This window comes from Eulemur rufifrons, chromosome 7 (assembly GCF_041146395.1).
Source record: "Eulemur rufifrons isolate Redbay chromosome 7, OSU_ERuf_1, whole genome shotgun sequence".
In the NCBI taxonomy this organism is placed as follows: Eukaryota; Metazoa; Chordata; class Mammalia; order Primates; family Lemuridae; genus Eulemur; species Eulemur rufifrons.
The window spans coordinates 157104302-157123567 of NC_090989.1; the positions used below are offsets into that span (position 1 = coordinate 157104302).

Sequence of the window (19266 nt, forward strand, 5' to 3'; positions counted from 1 at the left end):
CTACAGCCAGCGGCGAAAGCGCACGTCGTCTAGCGATGGCGCGGGGAGGGGCCATGGGCTGTCCCAACCCATCGGAGACATCCGCTTCCGGATCCGCGGCCATCGCACTCCCGGGTTCGGCTGGCCAGCCCGGCGACGCACAGCACCAGACCCTGGCCCCTACGATCACTGAGTCTCAGTCGCCCTCCTCCTGCAGCCTGCCGCCAGCGCTCTCCTGCCCGCCTCCTCGGCCAGCCATGCTGGAGCATCTGAGCTCGCTGCCCACGCAGATGGTGAGGGCGCGGCCCGGGCATCTCCGCATGCTGCTCTCTAGCCTGGCAGCTTCAAAGCCCTTGTGGGAGCACCGGCCCGGTGCTGCGCGGTTTCTGGCCCGGATGGTTACCGTGCACTCTCTTGCCCGAATTGCCTCCTGTGTCCCCTTCTCTCTTCCCTCGCAAGGATCTCCCTGTTTATGCTCCGTTAGGATACTTCAGTGCCCCCCAGGAAACCCAGAGTTTGATTCCTTGCCCAGGCCCTGATGTTGGGGTTATCTTGTCCCAAAGCTATGAGGTCAGGGCAGGAACTGTACCTCCTCGGTGGTGGACCCAATTTTTTTTGCTCTCCTTCACTTCAGGACTACAAGGGCCAGAAACTAGCTGAACAGATGTTTCAGGGAATTATTCTTTTTTCTGCGGTAAGTATTGATTTTATATTTAATCTTCCCCCCACCTCCTCCAGCTTGACTATGTTTAATATACTTTGTCTTCTCTAGATAATTGGATTTATCTACGGGTACGTGGCTGAACAGTTCGGGTGGACTGTCTATATAGTTATGGCCGGATTTGCATTTTCGTGTTTGGTAAGAAATTTGTGGGTGTTAGTAGCAACTCAGATTGAGTCAGGTTGCTTTGGTTGGACCTAGTTAGTAGTGTCTGTGGCTAACCCTGCATACATAGCATAGAGTCAACTTTCTCCTCATCCTTCCTATCAGTGTTTCCTCTTGCAATCATTGGAAAAGTAGAATGCCTAATAGTGTAGATGGTGTGGACTGCATAAATGAACACAGCTCATTTCCTTTGGCAGCTACCCCAGGCAATAATCTTAAGGTCAAAGCTAGCAGGAATATCTTGTGTTCACACTGCCCCCTCACCTTTCTTTTAGGTCTTAAAGCGGTTTTATGTGTAAACAGAGTGTGTTCCCATCTTACAGTATCTGTCTGGACAGTGGCACAGAGCTTTCATAGGAATATCAGGGGTTTTTTTGTTTGTTTTTTTTCCTTTTTGTATGGGAATCATTTGGAAACTAGGCATTTTAAAGAATGGTTTTTAAAACTTTTAATGGCTATAAATGATGCATTTTCTCTGTTCTGGCCCAGCTGACACTTCCTCCCTGGCCCATCTACCGGCGACATCCTCTCAAGTGGTTACCTGTTCAAGACTCAGGCACAGAAGATAAGAAACCAGGGGAGAGAAAAGTTAAGAGGCATGCTAAAAATAACTAATTGGAGTTTTCGTGATGAGCACCTGCTTTTGTTTCCTGTGAGATGAGCTAAATTGCTTCACACCCAAAATATGAGCTAAGCCACCTATGCTCTTACGGCACAACTGTGTATAGATTTAGTTCTCTTTATATTTCATTTCTAACCCAGGTGGGTTGTGACTTATAAATAGTTTAGACCCTCTCTTCATAATCTTCCTCTGCAATGGGGAACAGAAAACACAAGTATGTTGTTTCTTTCACGTATACATAAATAAAAAAGAATAAATGCCTCATAAAAAAGATAGTACAATTTAACTGTCAAATTTTTATAATTCATTAGGAGTCATTAAACCATTTTTATGTTTCCAATTAAAACTCACAGTGCAAGTTTATGTCCAAAGGGTCTTTTGTTCATTGTTCTGCCAGCAAGAGTATTAGTATAGCCAAAGTGAGAAGGTTGGGGTTCTGAAAGCATAAGCACCATTTTTATTTTCTGTAGCTAGTACAGTTGTACCAATAGCAAGCACCTATGAAAAAATGTATTAATGTAAATTTGTGGTAAAGTAGTATTTTGGTACCACTGAAATAAGGCTGTTGATAATTAAGCAGAAAACATTTAATTCATGCTTTATTTGAAATGGACCAAACTAAAAACCCATAAAGCTGTAAAATCCTTTTACTTTTTCCAGAGGGCTGAAAAGGAAAATGTGCTTAAAGGTCTTGTGTTAGAGGTTTGGAGTGGGAGGGTTATTATAGGTAAATGCTTTGTTTCACAATGCCAGGATATAGGACTTCCAAACTATGAGTTTTAAAAAAAGGTAGCAAAGACCTTAATGCAGCAAAACTCAGGAAAGATTTTTTTAAAAGGTAATAAAAATTAAGAAGGGAGAAATAAGACCAAGCATATTAGTATAATAAATGTGAATAAAAACTGAGAAGTTCCCAGATAGGGTTAAAAATCAAATTACCTCATGTTCTCAAAATGACATCCAAAGGTTAAAAACAGGAGCAAGGATATATTAGGCAGATGGAAGCATAAAAGAGGGGTAATAGTGAAAAAGTCAAATACTTAGAAAGCATTAAATGGTGCAAAGAGGACATTTCATAGCTGCCAAGATGTCACTATTAGGAATCATTGTATTGAATAAGATATGAACTATAAAATAAAAAGTTAAAAAGAAAAGAGCCATTAACGTATGAAGCAGACTGTTAAATATGTAAGAGTTTGGCAAAGCCACTGTCTTGGTAGACCAATATGCTATCTTTCAGCATTTGGCAGATCAAGTAGGCAATGGATATATAGATTTTTGTTCTTAATTCCCTGGTCTTGGAACATTTTCCCTCAGATATCCATGTAGTATGCCCTATCACGATATATCCACTTAGCCTACTTTTTCATGGCATTTAATACATCTCGTGGTATATATTTGTTAATTCTTCTCCGTAGAACATTAGCTCCATGGGAACAGGGAATTTGTTTTGCTGACTGCTGTTTGCCCAGTACCTAGAAGACTACATGACACATTGCAGGTGCTCAATAAATATGAATTGAATGAATGATACGGAAAGAACTATGCTGTCCAATATGCTGCCCCTAGTCATGTTGGTCTATTTAAACTTAATTAAAATTAAATAAAGTTTAAAATTCAGTTCCTTACTCAAACTAGCCACAATTAAAGAGCTCAATAGCCATATATGACTAGTAGCTACCATATTGGACAGTGTAGATATAGAACATCTCCATCACAAAATTGTATTGATTAGGTCTTACACAGAACCTTGAATAATATTTAACAGGCAAATGATTTTGTGTTTAACAATCCACCTTTATTGAATGCCTGTAGGACCACTGCAACAATGGATCACATGGTAACCAACAGGAAAAAAAAACCCAAACAACTCTATGAAGTAGAGGTTGTACAGGTCATATTCAGTAACAACACTGCAATGTAGCTGAAGCAAGGACATAGAACTTCGAAAGCTTTCTAAGTCCGTGGAAATTAAATACTTCTAAAAGAGAAAATCAAAATCAGAATTACTGACTTTTTGGAGCTAATGTCAAAGAGTATCAGATCAAAGCCTCTGAAATGTGGCCAAAGGTATATTCCAAAGAAAATTCATAGTCTTAAGAATGTGTTTTAAAATCAGTTAAGGAAGATGAACAATAAATTAAGCAGTCAAGAAAAAAGAGCCATAAAATAACAAAAAGACAGTGGGATGAAAACTGAATGAATGTGGGTTTTTTTGTTTTTTGTTTGAGACAAGGCCTCACTCTGTCGCCCAGGCTGGAGTGTAGTGGCACAATCAAACCCCTGGGCTCAAGCAATCCTGCCCGCCTGCCTCAGCGCCACAAGCAGCTGGGGAGACCGTAGAGATGCACCACCACACCTGGCTAATTTCTTTTGTAGAGAATGCGGTCTCATTATGTTGTCTAGGCTGCTCTCAACTCCTTACCTCAAGCCGTTCTCCCACCTGAGCCTCCCAAAGTGTTGAGATTACAGGCCTAAGCCACCGCCTGTAGTGAATATTTAAACAAAATAAAAAATACACAGCATGGGAATAAGAAAAGTATGGGGGAGACTTTTAATTCTAAGAAAATAATACGTACTTTATACCAATAAGTTAGAAAATGTAAGTAAAACTGATAACTGTCCAAAAAGATGTGGAGTTCTAACACATGCAAGAAGAGATGTATAGCTCAGGGAGACCCAACAGATTGACAAATATTTGCTTCCTGCTGAGGACTGGGACTAGATGGTTTTACAACCTGAGTTGTAGCTAACCCTTCAGAGTGAAAATAAAAGGTCTTAGAAACCAGGCTGTGAGTACTGTAATGGCGGGGACTATTGCTTTATCCACCAATATATCCCTAGCTCCTGGCAAAGCACCTGGCACCGAGTAAAAACTAAATATAAATTTGTTAAGTGACTGTAAAGGGAACATTTCATTAGAGTATTTTTTTGTATGTGTATAATTTTCAAAAAAAAGAAAGATAACATTTTTAATAAAAACTGAAAACATTTCTGGAACAGTATTTGTTTTTAGAGCCCCTTGAATACAGAAGTGAAAATTTACTCATCAAAACTTGTATTTAATTTTATAAAAACTATTTATTTCCTAGATGGGCATTATCTCTTATTAAACAACTAATAAAATATGTGACATACAATTATACATCTAAATCATGGAAAGACAACCAATATCTTGACGTACATGAAGACAAACTAAAGGAGACAAACATTAAATATATCCAAAATAACTAAATAGACCTGGACTTTACTTACAAATTGCTTAACTGGAAAAGGAATTAGTGTTTAAGAAATGTTTTCACTGATGGAAAAATAAATCTAAGAAAACCAGTATATTAAAAGATGCTGATTTACAAAGCCAATACATCTCTTAGTTTTAGTTATTCTATACCCTAAATAGGTTCATATTAAATGAAAATAAAATTCGTCAAGGTGTAAAAAAGAAATTCAGTTACTCAAGTACTAGAAAAAACTTTATAGTCTTTAAATTTATTCCCAGAATTGTGAATTGACTTTTTAAAAAATAATTTACCAAATAAGCTCGACGTGGTGGCTTGCACCTGTAGTCCCAGCTACTCGGGAGGCTGAAGCAGGAGGATCGCTTGAGCCCAGGAGTTTGAGGTTGCTGTGAGTACGCTGATGCCATGGCATTCTAGCCTGAGTGGCAGAGTGAGACTCTGCTTCAAAAAAATAAAAATATTTTACTAACTACTCCCTAAGGTTATTAACAATAGCAGGTAATGTCATATCATTTGTTTCTCCTATTGCTTTTGTCACTATAGTACAATATAAAGCCTCCAATCCAGTATTTTATGGTCCTGTTTTTAAGCTAATTAGTACCTTAAAAAAAATAAAGTTCTAGATATAAAGTTAGTGATTTAAGGCTCAATAAATGGTAACCAAACAAATCCAACAGATTTGTCCTCATAAAGAGAGTATGAAAGCCAAGGTTTTTCTTTTGTCAGCTTGCTTCATATTACTCTGTTCTGTCCATTTTTTTACTTTTTTTTTTTCTTTTTCTTTTTTTTTTTTTTTTTGAGACAGAGTGTCGCTTTGTTGCCCTGGCTAGAGTGAGTGCCGTGGCATCAGCCTAGCTCACAGCAACCTCAAACTCCTGGGCTTAAGCAAGCCTACTGCCTCAGCCTCCCGAGTAGCTGGGACTACAGGCATGCGCCACCTTGCCCGGCTAATTTTTTCTCTATATATTTTAGTTGGCCAGATAATTTTTTTCTATTTTTTTAGTAGAGACGGGGTCTCGCTCTTGCTCAGGCTGGTCTCGAACTCCTGACCTCGAGCGATGCACCCGCCTCGGCCTCCCAGAGTGCTAGGATTACAGGCGTGAGCCACCGCGCCCGGCCCTGTCCATTTTTTTTCCAGTAAGAAAACTCCAAAGTGATATAAAAGGATGGTGAATGGCCTCCGAACAATTGCTGTGGTTCATTTTGTTTTTTAATCCCCAAACCTTTGAAAACAGGTCTTTTTCAAAAATTTACATTTTCTTCCAAAAATTTCAAGTGGCGAGCTTTCACACTGTAACTTGCATACTTTTCGCCCATGTGCTCCCGCAAACGTACCTATTTGAGGAACAGATAAAAAGAAAATCAGTGTATAGTTGAAAAAAATATTTCTGTAATCTTAGAGGAAGGGCTTTTCTAAGCATGATACCAAAGATGGAAACAATGGAAAAATACTAATAGTTTTATTTACATAAAAATGTAAAACTAAGTTTTAAAAAAAGTCGTAAGAAATTAAAGAGCAAACAATAAACTAGGGAAAACATTTGCAACATTCATGCCAAAGGATTAATAGCATTAGTATATAGAGATCTTGAAATCAACAAAACCCAATATTAGCATTGATAAAATAACAAAATCCCACACATAATTCCGCAGATCCCTTTATGTATATAAATGTAAATCCCATACATTTACAAAATGTCATACAAATAACCAATTAATATAAAATTCAACCTAATAATCCAAATGTACTGTGTGACAATCATGGTATGTCTGTTGAAAGAAATGCTTGAGATTAAAATAACACCTAGTATGTTAAACATATGTTAACACCTCCTGATACAATGCACTGAGGACACAACATCACTTCTGTGGTATTCCTGCCCAAAATGTATAACCTAAGCCTGGCATGGTGTCTTGTGCCTGTAGTGCCAGCTATTCAGAGGCTGAGGCAGAAGGATCACTTGAGCCCAGGAGTTCAAAGCTGCAGTACGTTATGATCACACCTGTGAATAGCCCCCACACTCCTGGCAACACAGTGAAACCTAGTCTAAAAATAAATAAATAAATAAAAGTGTAACCTAAATCTATTCATGAGAAAACATCAGAAAAATCCAAACCAAGGGACATCATATAAAACATATGGCCTGTATTTCTTCAAAAATGTCAAAGTCATTAAAAACAAAGACTGAGGAACTGTTCCAAATTGAAAGAGGCATAACTGAATATGAAGTATAATCCTGATTGCTTGCACATTTGGCATGACAATATAAGGAGCTCTGTAGACCACCCCCCCCCACCACACACACACACACTCCACTCAGTGAAACTAGTAAAACTTATTTTAAATACCAACCATTTAACATCTCTGGAAATGGTGCTTAGGACATATAACATATGAATTGTTAAATAAAAATTATAAGAGTCCACTGTTTTGGAATAAACTGCACTAGACCCAACAGAGCAGACTAAACATCAAAATGAAGTTACCCATACTCACCAAACAGATAACATCCTAATTTCCCAAACAGGCCACTTGCAATTGATATGATAATGAAGTTCCCTCTGTGTTAATCCTTAACCTGAAGTAACCTAATGTTAGCCAATCAGTTATTTTCCTATTGTTCTATCTACCTGTCCCTGCCCTACAAGAAAAGTAACCTTAAAATGACCAATCTGCTTTTTGGTTTTTTGTTTCTGCTTCATTCAGCCCTTTTTCTACCAACCTCTTCTGCTTGACTCACTGGAATACTTACTCTATTTTATGGAATGAAGTATTTCCCCATACTAGAATCACAATAAAGCCAAGTGAGATCTTTAAACTAAGTTTGTTGTAATTTTGTCTTTTGAAAGAAGAAACATTTATTCAAGAAAATCTAAAACTTGGTATAAAAAGTGAGAGTCAGTGGTATGTGAATCAAGACCAACTGCCACCCACCATCCTCCTACCTAAGTAAGACAAAAACTCAGACAAGTGAAGCCAAGAACACAAGCCTTCCTCTCCCCCCAGCTCCCAATTGAAAGGCTATCTTCTTGGGAGGGGCAGGACATTGACATAACTTATCCTGCTGCCTGTTCTTTGTTCGTTTGTTTTTGTTTTTATGATATAGGATCTCGCTGTGTCACCCCAGGTAGAGTGCAGTGGCATCATCATAGCTCACTGCAACCTCAAACTTCTGGGCTCAAGCAATCCTCCTGGATCAGCCTCCCAAGTGCCTGGGACTAGAGGTCTGAGCCACCACACCCAGCTAATTTATATTTTTGGTAGAGATGGGGTCTCACTCTTGCTTGTAACTCCTGACCTCAAGCAATCTTCCCACCTCAGCCTCCCAGAGTGCTGGATTACGGGCATTAGCCACCGCGTCCAGCCCAAGGAATAAGTGTTTTGAGATCTACTGCACAAAATTGCGACTATAGTTAATAATGTATATTTCAAAATTGCTAAGTGAATAAATTTCAAATGTTCTTGCCACAAAAGATGATAAATATATGAGGTGATGGATATATTAATCTCATTGATTTAATCAATCCACATTATATACATATACCATCACATTGTATAAATATATACAATTATAATTTCTCAATTAACAGTAAAAAATTTAAAAAAGAAAGATGTTTGGTAAAGGTAACTACATGGGCAATTATAAAAGCTATTACTATTGTAAAAATGGTTTGTAAGTGCACTTTTTGTTTTCTACATTTTTTTTTTTTTTTTTTTTTGAGACAGTCTTACTCTGTCGCCCTGGCTAGAGTGCCATGGCATCAGCCCAGCTCACAGCAACCTCAAACTCCAGGACTCAAACGATCCTCTTGCCTCAGCCTCCTGCGTAGCTGGGACTACAGGCATGTACCACCATACTCAGCTAATTTTTTCTATTTTTAGTAGAGATGGGGTCTCACTCTTGCTTAAGCAGGTCTCGAACTCCTGAGCTCAAGCAATCCTCCTGCCTTGGCCTCTCACAATGCTAGGATTACAGGCATGAGCCACAGTGCCCGGCCCTGTCTACATTTTACAGACTAATACATTTTTTAAAAATTATTAGTCTAAAAGCTAATATTAGTATAACTTTGGTTTGTAGTCCATATTTTGTTATCTACATAATTGAAGAGACTAATGCATTTTTAAAAACCAATCAGTTCATGTTTTTGGATGCCCAATGTAAAAAGACATAATATTGTGACATCAATAACTGGAAGAGGTTGGGACAGAGCTGTTAAAAGAGTAGAATTTTTGTATGTTATTGAAGTTAAGCTGGTATAAATTCAAACTAAAGTGTTATAATTTTAGGATATTAAATATAACCCTCATGGTAACCACAAAGAAAATAGTTACAAGATATATACAATACATATATATTTATATAGAGAGAAAGAACTGAAATTTTTCACTACAAAAAAATCAACTAAACACGAAAGAAGGCAGTAATGGAGGACATAAGGAACAAAAAAAAAACTATAAGGCATACAGAAAACAAGTAGTAAAATTACAGAAGTTAAGTTCTTCCTTTTCAGCAATTACTTTAAATATAAATGCATTAAACTTTTCAATGAAAAGATCGAGACTGGCACAATGGATTTTAAAAAAACAGATACAACTATATGCTGTCTACAAGAGACTCGAGATCCAACAACATAAAAATGTTGAAAGTGAAAAGACTGAAAAAGATATTCCACATAAATAGTAACAAAAAGAGAACAAGGATGGCTATACTAATATCAGACAAAACAGACTTTAAATTTTAAAAGGTTGTAAGAGACAAAGGACATTATATATTAATAAAAGGTTCAATATAACAAGAAGATAGAATAATTATAAACATTCATTACTCCTAATAACAAACAATAATAGTTGGAGACTATTATTACTATCAATTGCCGACTCTGAATAATGGATAGAACAATCTGGCAGAAGATATTTAAGGAAATAGAAGACTTAAACAATATAATAAACCAACTAGATTGTTGGACAGACATACAAAACGCTTTACCCAAAAACAAAAGAATACACATTCTTCTCAAGTGCACATGGGACATTCTCCAGGATAGACCACATGATAGGCCACAAATTAAATCTCAATAGATTTTAAAAGACAGATATCACACAAAATATCTTCTCCAACCACAACACGATGAAATTAGAAATCATTAACAAGGAAAATTGGAAAATTCACAAATTTGTGGAAACTAAACAACACACTCTTACCAATGGGTCAAAGAGGAAATCACAAGGAAGATAAGAAAAATACTTAGTGACAAATGAAAATAAAAATACAGTATACCCAAACTTTTGGTATTCAGCAAAAGTAGTGCTAAGGGGGGGATTTATAGGTGTAAACAATTAACACATTGACTGCCACACTAGAAAAAATTTTTTTTCCCTGGGGCCACAGTGTTTTCTTAAAACAATCCTTTCTAATTTGTTATTTTTTATTGTTTTCTGTACGTGAGTTATATGCCACACAATCCATGTTTTTAGAATTAATTGTCAATATTAACTGTAACAATAAGAGTATCAACAAGTAAGATTTCCATAAACTGCAAGGTTTTGCTTCACATGGCCCCAGGCTCAAAACTGGCCTGAGTTAAATACAATTCACATGGTACTCAATGTGTTACATTGAAAAACAAGAATGATCTCAAATCAACAACCTAACTTTACAACTTAAGAAACTAGAAAAAGAAGAACAAACTAAACCCAAAACAGAATGAAGGAAATAATAAACATTAGAGCTGAGATAAATAAAATAGAAAAATTTAAGAAAATCAATGAAACCAAAAGTTGGGTTTGAAAGATATTAAAAATTAATAAACCTTTAGCTAGATTGACTAAGAAAAAATGAGAGAAGACTCGAATTACTAAAATCAGAAACTACAATGGGGCTATTACTACCAGTTCTACAGAATTAAAAAAGATTATAAGAGAACTAACAACTGTACGTCAAAAATTACATAACCTAGATAAAACGGACAAATTCCTAGAAACATAAAACCTACCAGGACCAAATCACAAAGAAATAACAAATCTGAATAGACCCATAACTAGTGTAAGGAAACTGAATCATTAATCAAAACCTCCCAACAAGAAAAGGCCCTGGACCTGATAGCTTTGCTGGTGATGCTACCAAATGCTACCAAACATTTGGAGAGGAACTGATGCCAATCCTTCTCAAACTCTTACAGAGAGTTGAGGAGAAGGGAGCACTTTCTGGTTCATTTTATGAGGCTGGCAATGCCCTAGTGCTGTGATCAGACAGACATTACAGGAAAAGAAAAATACATGCCAATAACCCTTATGAACATCAATTCAAAAATCTTCAACAAAATCTAGATGACTAAGGTTTTTTTCACCTGTGTTCAGGAGAGATATTGATTTGATATGTTTTCATGTAGTGTCCTTGTTGGGTTTTGGTATCAGGGTCTTGTGAGTTGGGAGGTATCCCCTCCTAAAGTTTTCTGATAGAATATGTGTAGAAGCAAGTTGAGAATTGTTCTAAAAACAAAACAAATAAATGAATGACTAAAAGAATTTGTGTAGGATTGGTATTATTTCTTTCTTACGTGGTTGGAAGAATTCACCAGTAAAGCCATCTGGGCAAGGAACTTTCTTTGTGAGAAAGTTTTACTTTTTCTAGATGCTATGTTTAGGCTTTTTGTAAATGCTTAGAGTAGTCAGATTCATAGGGACAGAAAGTAGAAAGGTGGTTACCAGGGGCTAGTGGGAGCAGGGAATGGGGAATTATTGTTTAATGGGTACAGAGTTTCAGTTTTACAAGATGAAAAAAGTTCTGAAGATGGATGGTGGTGATAGTTGAACAACAATGTGAATGTACTTAATCCCACTGAACTATACACTTAAAAATAGATAAAATGGTAAATTTTAGGTTACACATATTTTCCTACGATTTTTAAAAAGTATATATGTTGGTGACCCTATGACATATAGAAATGTAATATATTTACCAATAACAAAACAAAAGAGGTAGGTGGGACGAAAGCTGTATTAGGTTACAGAAATGACTCCCGATGATAAACTGAATCCACAGGAACAAATGCAGAGATCCAGAAATTATAAATAAGAAGGTTGTGATAGCAAAATCTACAAATATGCTTTCTTTCCTTTTTTCTCTCATCTTCCTTAAGACACATTAAATTATATAAAGTAATAATTATAAGTAACATTGGGTTTATAACATTTATAGGCATGATATGTATAACGATAATATAACAATAAAGGGTCCGGGCGCGGTGGCTCATGCCTGTAATCCTAGTACTCTGGGAGGCTGAGGCGGGTGGATTTGAGCTCAGGAGTTCGAGACCAGCCTGAGCAAGAGCGAGACCCTGTCTCTACTAAAAATAGAAAGAAATTATATGGACAACTAAAAATATATATAGAAAAAATTAGCCGGGCATGGTGGCGCATGCCTGTAGTCCCAGCTACTCGGGAGGCTGAGGCAGGAGGATTGCTTGAGCCCAGGAGTCTGAGGTTGCTGTGAGCTAGGCTGACACCATGGCACTCAAGCCTGGGCAACAGAGTGAGACTCTGTCTCAAAACAAACAAACAAACAAAAAAAAAAACAATAAAGGGATAAAGGGAAGAGGAGTAACATTTCTACATCTCACTGAAATTAAGTTAGTATAAATTTGAAGCTGACTCTGACAAGTTAAGATGTACCTGGTAAGCCTTAGAGCAACCACTAAGGAAATAACTAAAAAATATATAGTTAAAAAGCTACATTAGAATATATTCACTGAATGAAAATAAAACAGGAATACAGAACAAAAAGACATGAGACATATACAAAATAAAAGTAAACTAGCAGCCATAAATCTCATTGTATCAATAACAACATTAAATGTGAATGGTTTAAATAATCCAATCAAAAGGCAGAGATCATTAGAATGGATAAGAAAACAAGATCCAATATATGCTGTCTACAGGACACACACTTTTTTTTTTTTTTTGAGACAGAGTCTCACTCTGTTGCCCGGGCTAGAATGAGTGCCGTGGCGTCAGTCTAGCTCACAGCAACCTCAAACTCCTGGGCTTAAGCGATCCTACTGCCTCAGCCTCCCGAGTAGCTGGGACTACAGGCATGCGCCACCATGCCCGGCTAATTTTTTGTATATATATATATTTTAGTTGTCCATATAATTTCTTTCTATTTTTAGTAGAGACGCTCCTGACCTCGAGCGATCCACCTGCCTCGGCCTCCCAGAGTGCTAGGATTACAGGTGTGAGCCACCGCACCCGGCCAGGACACACACATTTAATTCAAAAATACAAACAGATTGAAAATAAAAAGATGGAAAATGATACATCATACAAACAGCAATCACAAGAAAGCTATACTAATATCAAACAAAATAGACTTTAAAACAAAAAAATGTCACTATAGATAAAGAGGAATGTGTTATAATGATAAAAGGTCAATCCCTTAGGAAGATATAACAATTATACACATATATGCACCTAATCAGAGCACCAAAATATATCAAGCAAAACCTAAAATGAAGGGAGAAATAGACAATACAACAATAATAGTTGGATACATCAATACCTCACTTTAAATAATGGGTAAAACAACCAGGCAGAAGATCAAGAAGGAAATAGAAGATTTGAATACTATAAACAAACTAGACCTAATAGACATCTATAAACATTCCACACAGTGACATCAAAATATACATTCTTCTGGGGGGAGAGGGGAACAAGGGCAATATTCGTAACCTAAACATTTGTACCCCCATAATATGCTGAAATAAAACATACATATATATATATATATATATATACACACACACACACACATTCTTCTAAGTGCATAAGGAACATTCTCCAGGTTAGATCATATGGTAGGCCATAAAACAGAGCTGAATAACTTCAAAAGAATAGAATGTATGTTCTCCAACCACAATGAAACGTAATTAGAAATCATTAACAGAGAGAAATTGGGGAAACTCACAAATATGTGGAAATTAAACCACATATTCCCAAATAACAAACCTTACAGAAATAAAAAATATTATAAAAGAATACTATGAACAATTATGTGCCAGTTGGATAACTTGGATGAAGTAGAAAAAAATCCTAGGAAGATACAAACAACTCACTCAAGAAGAAACAGATAATCTTACTATAACAAGAAAAGACACTGAATTCATGGCCAAAAGAAAAAACTACCCACAAAGAAAAACCCAGGCCCAGGTGCCTTCACTGGTGAATTCTATCAAACATCTGAGAATTATATCAATTCTTTACTAACTGTTCCAAAAAATAGAAGATGAGGGAGTACTCCAACAGTCAATCTATGAGGCCAGTCTTACTCTGATAACAAAACCAAAGACACCACAAGAAAAAAAAAACTAAAGACAATATCTCATATGAATATGGACACAAAAATCCTTAAGAATAATACTAGAAATCTGAGTATAAGAAGTATAAATCATGATCAAGTAAGATTTATCCCAGGAATACAAGGTTAGTTTAACATCCAAAAATCAATTAATGGAATATACCGTATCAACAGAATAAAAACAAAAACCACACGATCATATAAATAGAAAGTATTTGACAAATTCCTTTTCATGATAAAAAAAAAAAAAAACCAAACAGTCGACAAACCAGAAATATAATAGAAGGGAACTTCCTAAACCTGACAAAGGGCATCCATGAAAACCCCACAGCTACCATCATAATTAATGGTAAAAGAATGGATGTTTTCCCTTTAAGAAATAACACAAAGATGTCTACTCTCGCCTCTTCTAATCAACATTGTCCTGAAGGTTTTAGCCAGGGCAATTAGGCTAGAAAAGATGTAAAAGGCATCCAGATTGGAAAGCAAAACTAACTTTATTCACAGATGACATGATCTTCTATGTAAAAAATCTTAAGGAGCCCATATACCAAAAAAATAGGCTATTAAACTAAATAAATGAGTTCAGCAAGGTTGTAGAAGATCAATATTTTAAAAAATCAAATGTATTTCTACACATTGCAGTGAACAACACAAAGTGAACGTAAGAAAATTCCAACTGGGCACAGTGGCTCATGCCTGTAATCCCAGTACTTTAGGAGGCCAAGGAAGGAAGATCACTTGAGGCCAGGAGTTTGAGGCCAGCCTGGGCAACACAGTGAGATGCCATCCAATAAAAAAGAAAATTTTTTAATTAGCTGGATGTAGTAGCATGTGGCTATAGTCCTAGCTACTCAGGAGGCTGAGGTAGGAGGATCACTTGAGCCCAGGAATTCGAGGTTACAGTGAGCTTACTGTCATACCACTGCACTCCAGCCTAGGTTACAGTGTGAGACCCTTTCTCTAAACAAAAAAAAAAAGAAACAAAGAAAGAAAATTCTAATTATAATAGCACCAAAAATAATAAAATATTTAAGAATAAATTTAACAAAAGTAGTACAAAATATATACCCTGAACATTACAAAACATTGTTGAAAGAAATTAAAGATCTAAAATACATGGAAAATCATCTTATGTTCATAGATCAGAAGACTTAATATTGTTTATTTTTTTATTTTATTTTTTTTTTGAGACAGAGTCTCGCTCTGTTGCCCAGGCTAGAGTGAGTGCCGTGGCGTCAGCCTAGCTCACAGCAACCTCAAACTCCTGGGCTTAAGCGATCCTACTGCCTCAGCCTCCCGAGTAGCTGGGACTACAGGCATGTGCCACCATGCCCGGCTAATTTTTTCTATATATATATTTTAGTTGGCCAGATAATTTCTTTCTATTTTTAGTAAAGATGGGGTCTCACTCTTGCTCAGGCTGGTCTCAAACTCCTGACCTCGAGCGATCCACCCGCCTCAGCCTCCCAGAGTGCTAGGATTACAGGCGTGAGCCACCGCACCCGGCCTTAATATTGTTTAGATAGCAATACTCCTCAAATAGATCTATAGATTCAACAAAATCACTATCAAGTGTGGTAGGGAAAAAAACACCAATAATTAAAAGATAAATAACCCAATTTAAAAATGGGCAAAGAACTTGAATAGACATTTCTCCAAAGAAAACATACAGGAGTATATAAAAGATGCTCAACATCATTATTCATCAGGGAAATGCAAAACAAAACTACAGTACCCTTCAGACCCACTAGGATGGCTATAATCATATAGTCAGATAATAACATGTGTTGGCAAGGATGTGGAGAAATTGGAACCTTTTACACTGCTGGTAGGAATGTAAAATAGTGCAGCCACTTTGGAACTTATTATAAGTGTCTCAAAATGTTTAAATGTAGAGTTACTACATGACCAACAAATCCCACTCCTAGAGAACTGAATCCACACAAAAATTTGTATATGAGTGTTCACAGCAGCATTATTCATAATAGCCAAAAAGTGGAAACCACCCAAATGTCCATCAGCTGATGAATAAACAAAATCCATGCAATGGAATATTATTTGGCCATATAAAGGAATGAAGTACTAATACATGCTACATTACAACATGGATGAATCTTGAAGACATTACACTCAGTGAAAGAAGCAAATCACCAAAAAATACTTTTTTTAATCACTCCATTTATATGAATTGTCCAGAATAGGCAAATCTATGGAGATAGAAGTATTAGTGGTTGCTTAGGGGTGGGAGACTTAGGGGACGATGGGGAATGACTGCTAATGGGTACAGGGTTTCTTTAGGGGTTCATGAAAATGTTCTAACATTTATTGTGGTAATGATTATACATCTCTGTGAATATATTAAAAACCATTGACTTATACACTTTAAATAAGTGAATTGTATGCTATGTGAATTATATTTCAAAAGGTTGTTTAAAAAATTCTGTAACATGAGCAGCCTGACACTGCTAATGGAATACTCACCTCTCTCTCCAATTCATCCTCCTCTTCCAAAATATCATACACCTGCTCTAAAAGCTGAACCCCAAGGCCCCGAATTACATCAGCTCTCAAAACTTCAACTATTCTCTTGATCTTTTCAGAACCTGGCACAACAGCTAAAAAGCAATAACAAAGACAAGGAAAAATAACCACTTTCACCACTATAGCAATTACAACACAATTTTTTAAAAAAATCTTAAGATTCTTTTCCCTTTGACAAGAGTTTGATTTAATGACTTCATTTACATTTTAATAACTTCATTTATATTTTAATGTCTAAAAATTTATATATAAACTTCAGCTTCGTATCTTCCTACCACCACTACCACCTCCTAAACCTAAATAAACCACAACTAACTTAAAGAAAATCCACATGAAAAATCTCAAACATTTATTTATTTACATTTATTTTTAAAAATCAATTTTCATGCAACTTTTCAGGAATATATCTCTTGCATAAAACAAGACATACCTTTTATGGAGATATCCAAAGGAAACAATAAAAATACCAAAAAAATATACAGGCATTAGCTCCTTGACACATTTCTGCAAAAAAACACATGCTCCCAGCTTACTGTAAAGGAATAAACTGATCACCTGAAGGTAGCTCTTCAAAATGGAGTTCATCTGCCTCTTCTGCAACTTTCCCATGAAGTATCAGTGTGTCCTGATATTTCCGATGAAGTCTAAATTCTGACACTGGATTTGGTACTGGGAAATCATCACAGCTCTCTTTAGAATCCAATTTCAGGGTCTGAGTCATCAATTGTACCAAGGCACTCATTTCATTTGTATGACCTTTTCTGAAAAATAAAAAAAAAAAATTCCTTTGCTATTTAATTGGCTTCATGAGAATTTGTCATTAAAAATTAGATACGAAATGATCTTTAGGGAGTTCTGCTGCCAAATGCCCAAGTAAACACCCATAGACTGACCCTCAACAACTATACACTGTGGACAAAACGCAAAAATCAACTATGTGAAGGCTGGCCAGGCTCAGTGGCTCATGCCTGTAATCCTAGCACTCTGGGAGGCCGAGGCAGGAGAATTGCTTGAGGTCAGGAGTTTGAGACCAGCCTGAGCAAGAGTGAGACCTTGTCTCTCCTAAAAATAGAAAAAATTAACTGGGTGTGGAAACACATGCCTGTAGTCCCAGCTACTTGGGAGGCTGAGGCAAGAGGATCACTTGAGCCCAGGAGTTTGAGGTTGCTGTGAGCTAGGCTGACGCCATGGCACTCTAGCCCAGGCAACAGAGCGAGACTCTGCCCCTGCCCTCCCCCCAAAAAAACTATGTGAAGGCAATGGAGAATATACAAAATCCGTAGGCAGATCTTAGAAAGAAGTCAACACCTCTAAACCTAAGGGCAGGCCATAAGCAGATCAGAGTTCAGGACAACCACTGCCACTGGAAAGTGAGAGAGGAATCTTGGAAAGGAGATGGCCTGAAAGAAACAGTCCTAGATTCTATGTACAAATTTTGCCCAACCATTTCCAAGTAACTTAACTACACCCGAGTACAAAGCTCAAGAATATTTAAAGAAACAAAAAGGACCAGCCCCAGCCCAGGCATGGTGGCTCACAACTCTAATCCTAGCACTCTGGGAGGCTGAGGTGGGAGGATCGCTTGAGCTCAGGAGTTCAAGACCAGCCTGAGCAAGAGCGAGCCCAGTCTCTACTTAAAAAAAAAATCAGCCCCGATGAGGTAAAATAAGTGTCTAGCAACCAGTCAAAAATTATCAGACATGCAAAGAATCAGGAAAATATCACACATTTGCGAAGAGAAAGAAATCAGTTAATAGAAACAGACCCAAACTACTGAGCTCAAACAATCCTCCTGCCTTGGCCTCCAGAGTAACTGGGACTACAAGCATGCGCCATCATGCCTGGCTATTTTTTTCTATTTTTTGTAGAGACGGGGTCTCACTCTTGCTCAGGCAAGTCCCAAACTCCTGGCCTCAATCAGTCCTCCTGCCTCGGCCTCCCAGCGTGCTAGGATTACAGGCATGAGCCACTGTGCCAAGCCCATGGGATAGGATTAACAGATTAGATATCGCAGAAGAAAAGATTAGTGAATTCAAAGATATATAGCAATAGAATCTATGAAATATGGAACAGAGCAAAAAAGTAAAACAAATAAACAGAGAATCAGTGAGCTGTGGGACAACTTTAAACAGTCTACTATATATGTAATTGGAATCTCCAAGGTAACAGGAAAAAGTCCAAAAAAATGTGTGAAGAAATAATGGCCAAGCTGGGCACAGTGGCTCACACCTGTAATCTCAGCTACTCAGGAGGCTGAGGCATAAAGATCACTTGAGGCCAGAAGTGTAAGACAAGCCTGGGCAACATAGCAAGATCTTGTCTCTTAAAAATATTTTTAAAAATTAGCCAGGCATGGTGGCATGCGACCGAAGTCTCAGCTACTCAGAAGGCTGAGCCAGGATCGCTTGAATCTATGAGTTTGAGACCAGCCTGGACAATATAGCAAGACCCCATCTCAAAAAAAAAAAAAAAGAAAATGGCCAAAATTTTTCTGAATCTGATGAGAACTATAAATCTACAGATCTAAGAAGACATTCTATAAAAGTTCTGAATGAAAATCAGATGTGTTCATAGAGGAGACATTTTTAGCTCTAGCATATACCATGAACCATTTATAACATTATCAATGAGAGTACTACAGGT

The 19266-nt window shown here is 37.1% G+C and overlaps 2 protein-coding genes across 5 annotated transcripts in view; one reads left to right on the top strand and one right to left on the bottom strand.

The window, feature by feature from the left end:
• Position 1: 1 nt before the first annotated feature.
• On the top strand, positions 2-2314 carry SPCS1 (signal peptidase complex subunit 1). The gene is made up of 4 exons (XM_069475867.1): positions 2-272; positions 614-673; positions 752-838; positions 1355-2314. The coding sequence occupies exons 1-4, from the start codon at positions 36-38 to the stop codon at positions 1478-1480; spliced, it is 510 nt and encodes a 169-aa protein (XP_069331968.1). The 5' UTR covers positions 2-35; the 3' UTR covers positions 1481-2314.
• A 3599-nt stretch (positions 2315-5913) lies between these two features.
• NEK4 (NIMA related kinase 4) overlaps positions 5914-19266 on the bottom strand; it is a 35949-nt gene continuing 22596 nt past the window's right edge. For all 4 annotated transcript variants that reach the window (XM_069473702.1, XM_069473700.1, XM_069473701.1 and 1 more), the window contains 3 exons: positions 17179-17384; positions 16564-16697; positions 5914-6061 (listed from right to left, as the gene is read on the bottom strand). In XM_069473702.1, coding sequence (XP_069329803.1) covers positions 5969-6061; positions 16564-16697; positions 17179-17384 — 433 coding nt within the window. In that variant the 3' untranslated portion in view covers positions 5914-5968. The remainder of the gene's footprint in view (positions 6062-16563; positions 16698-17178; positions 17385-19266) is intronic.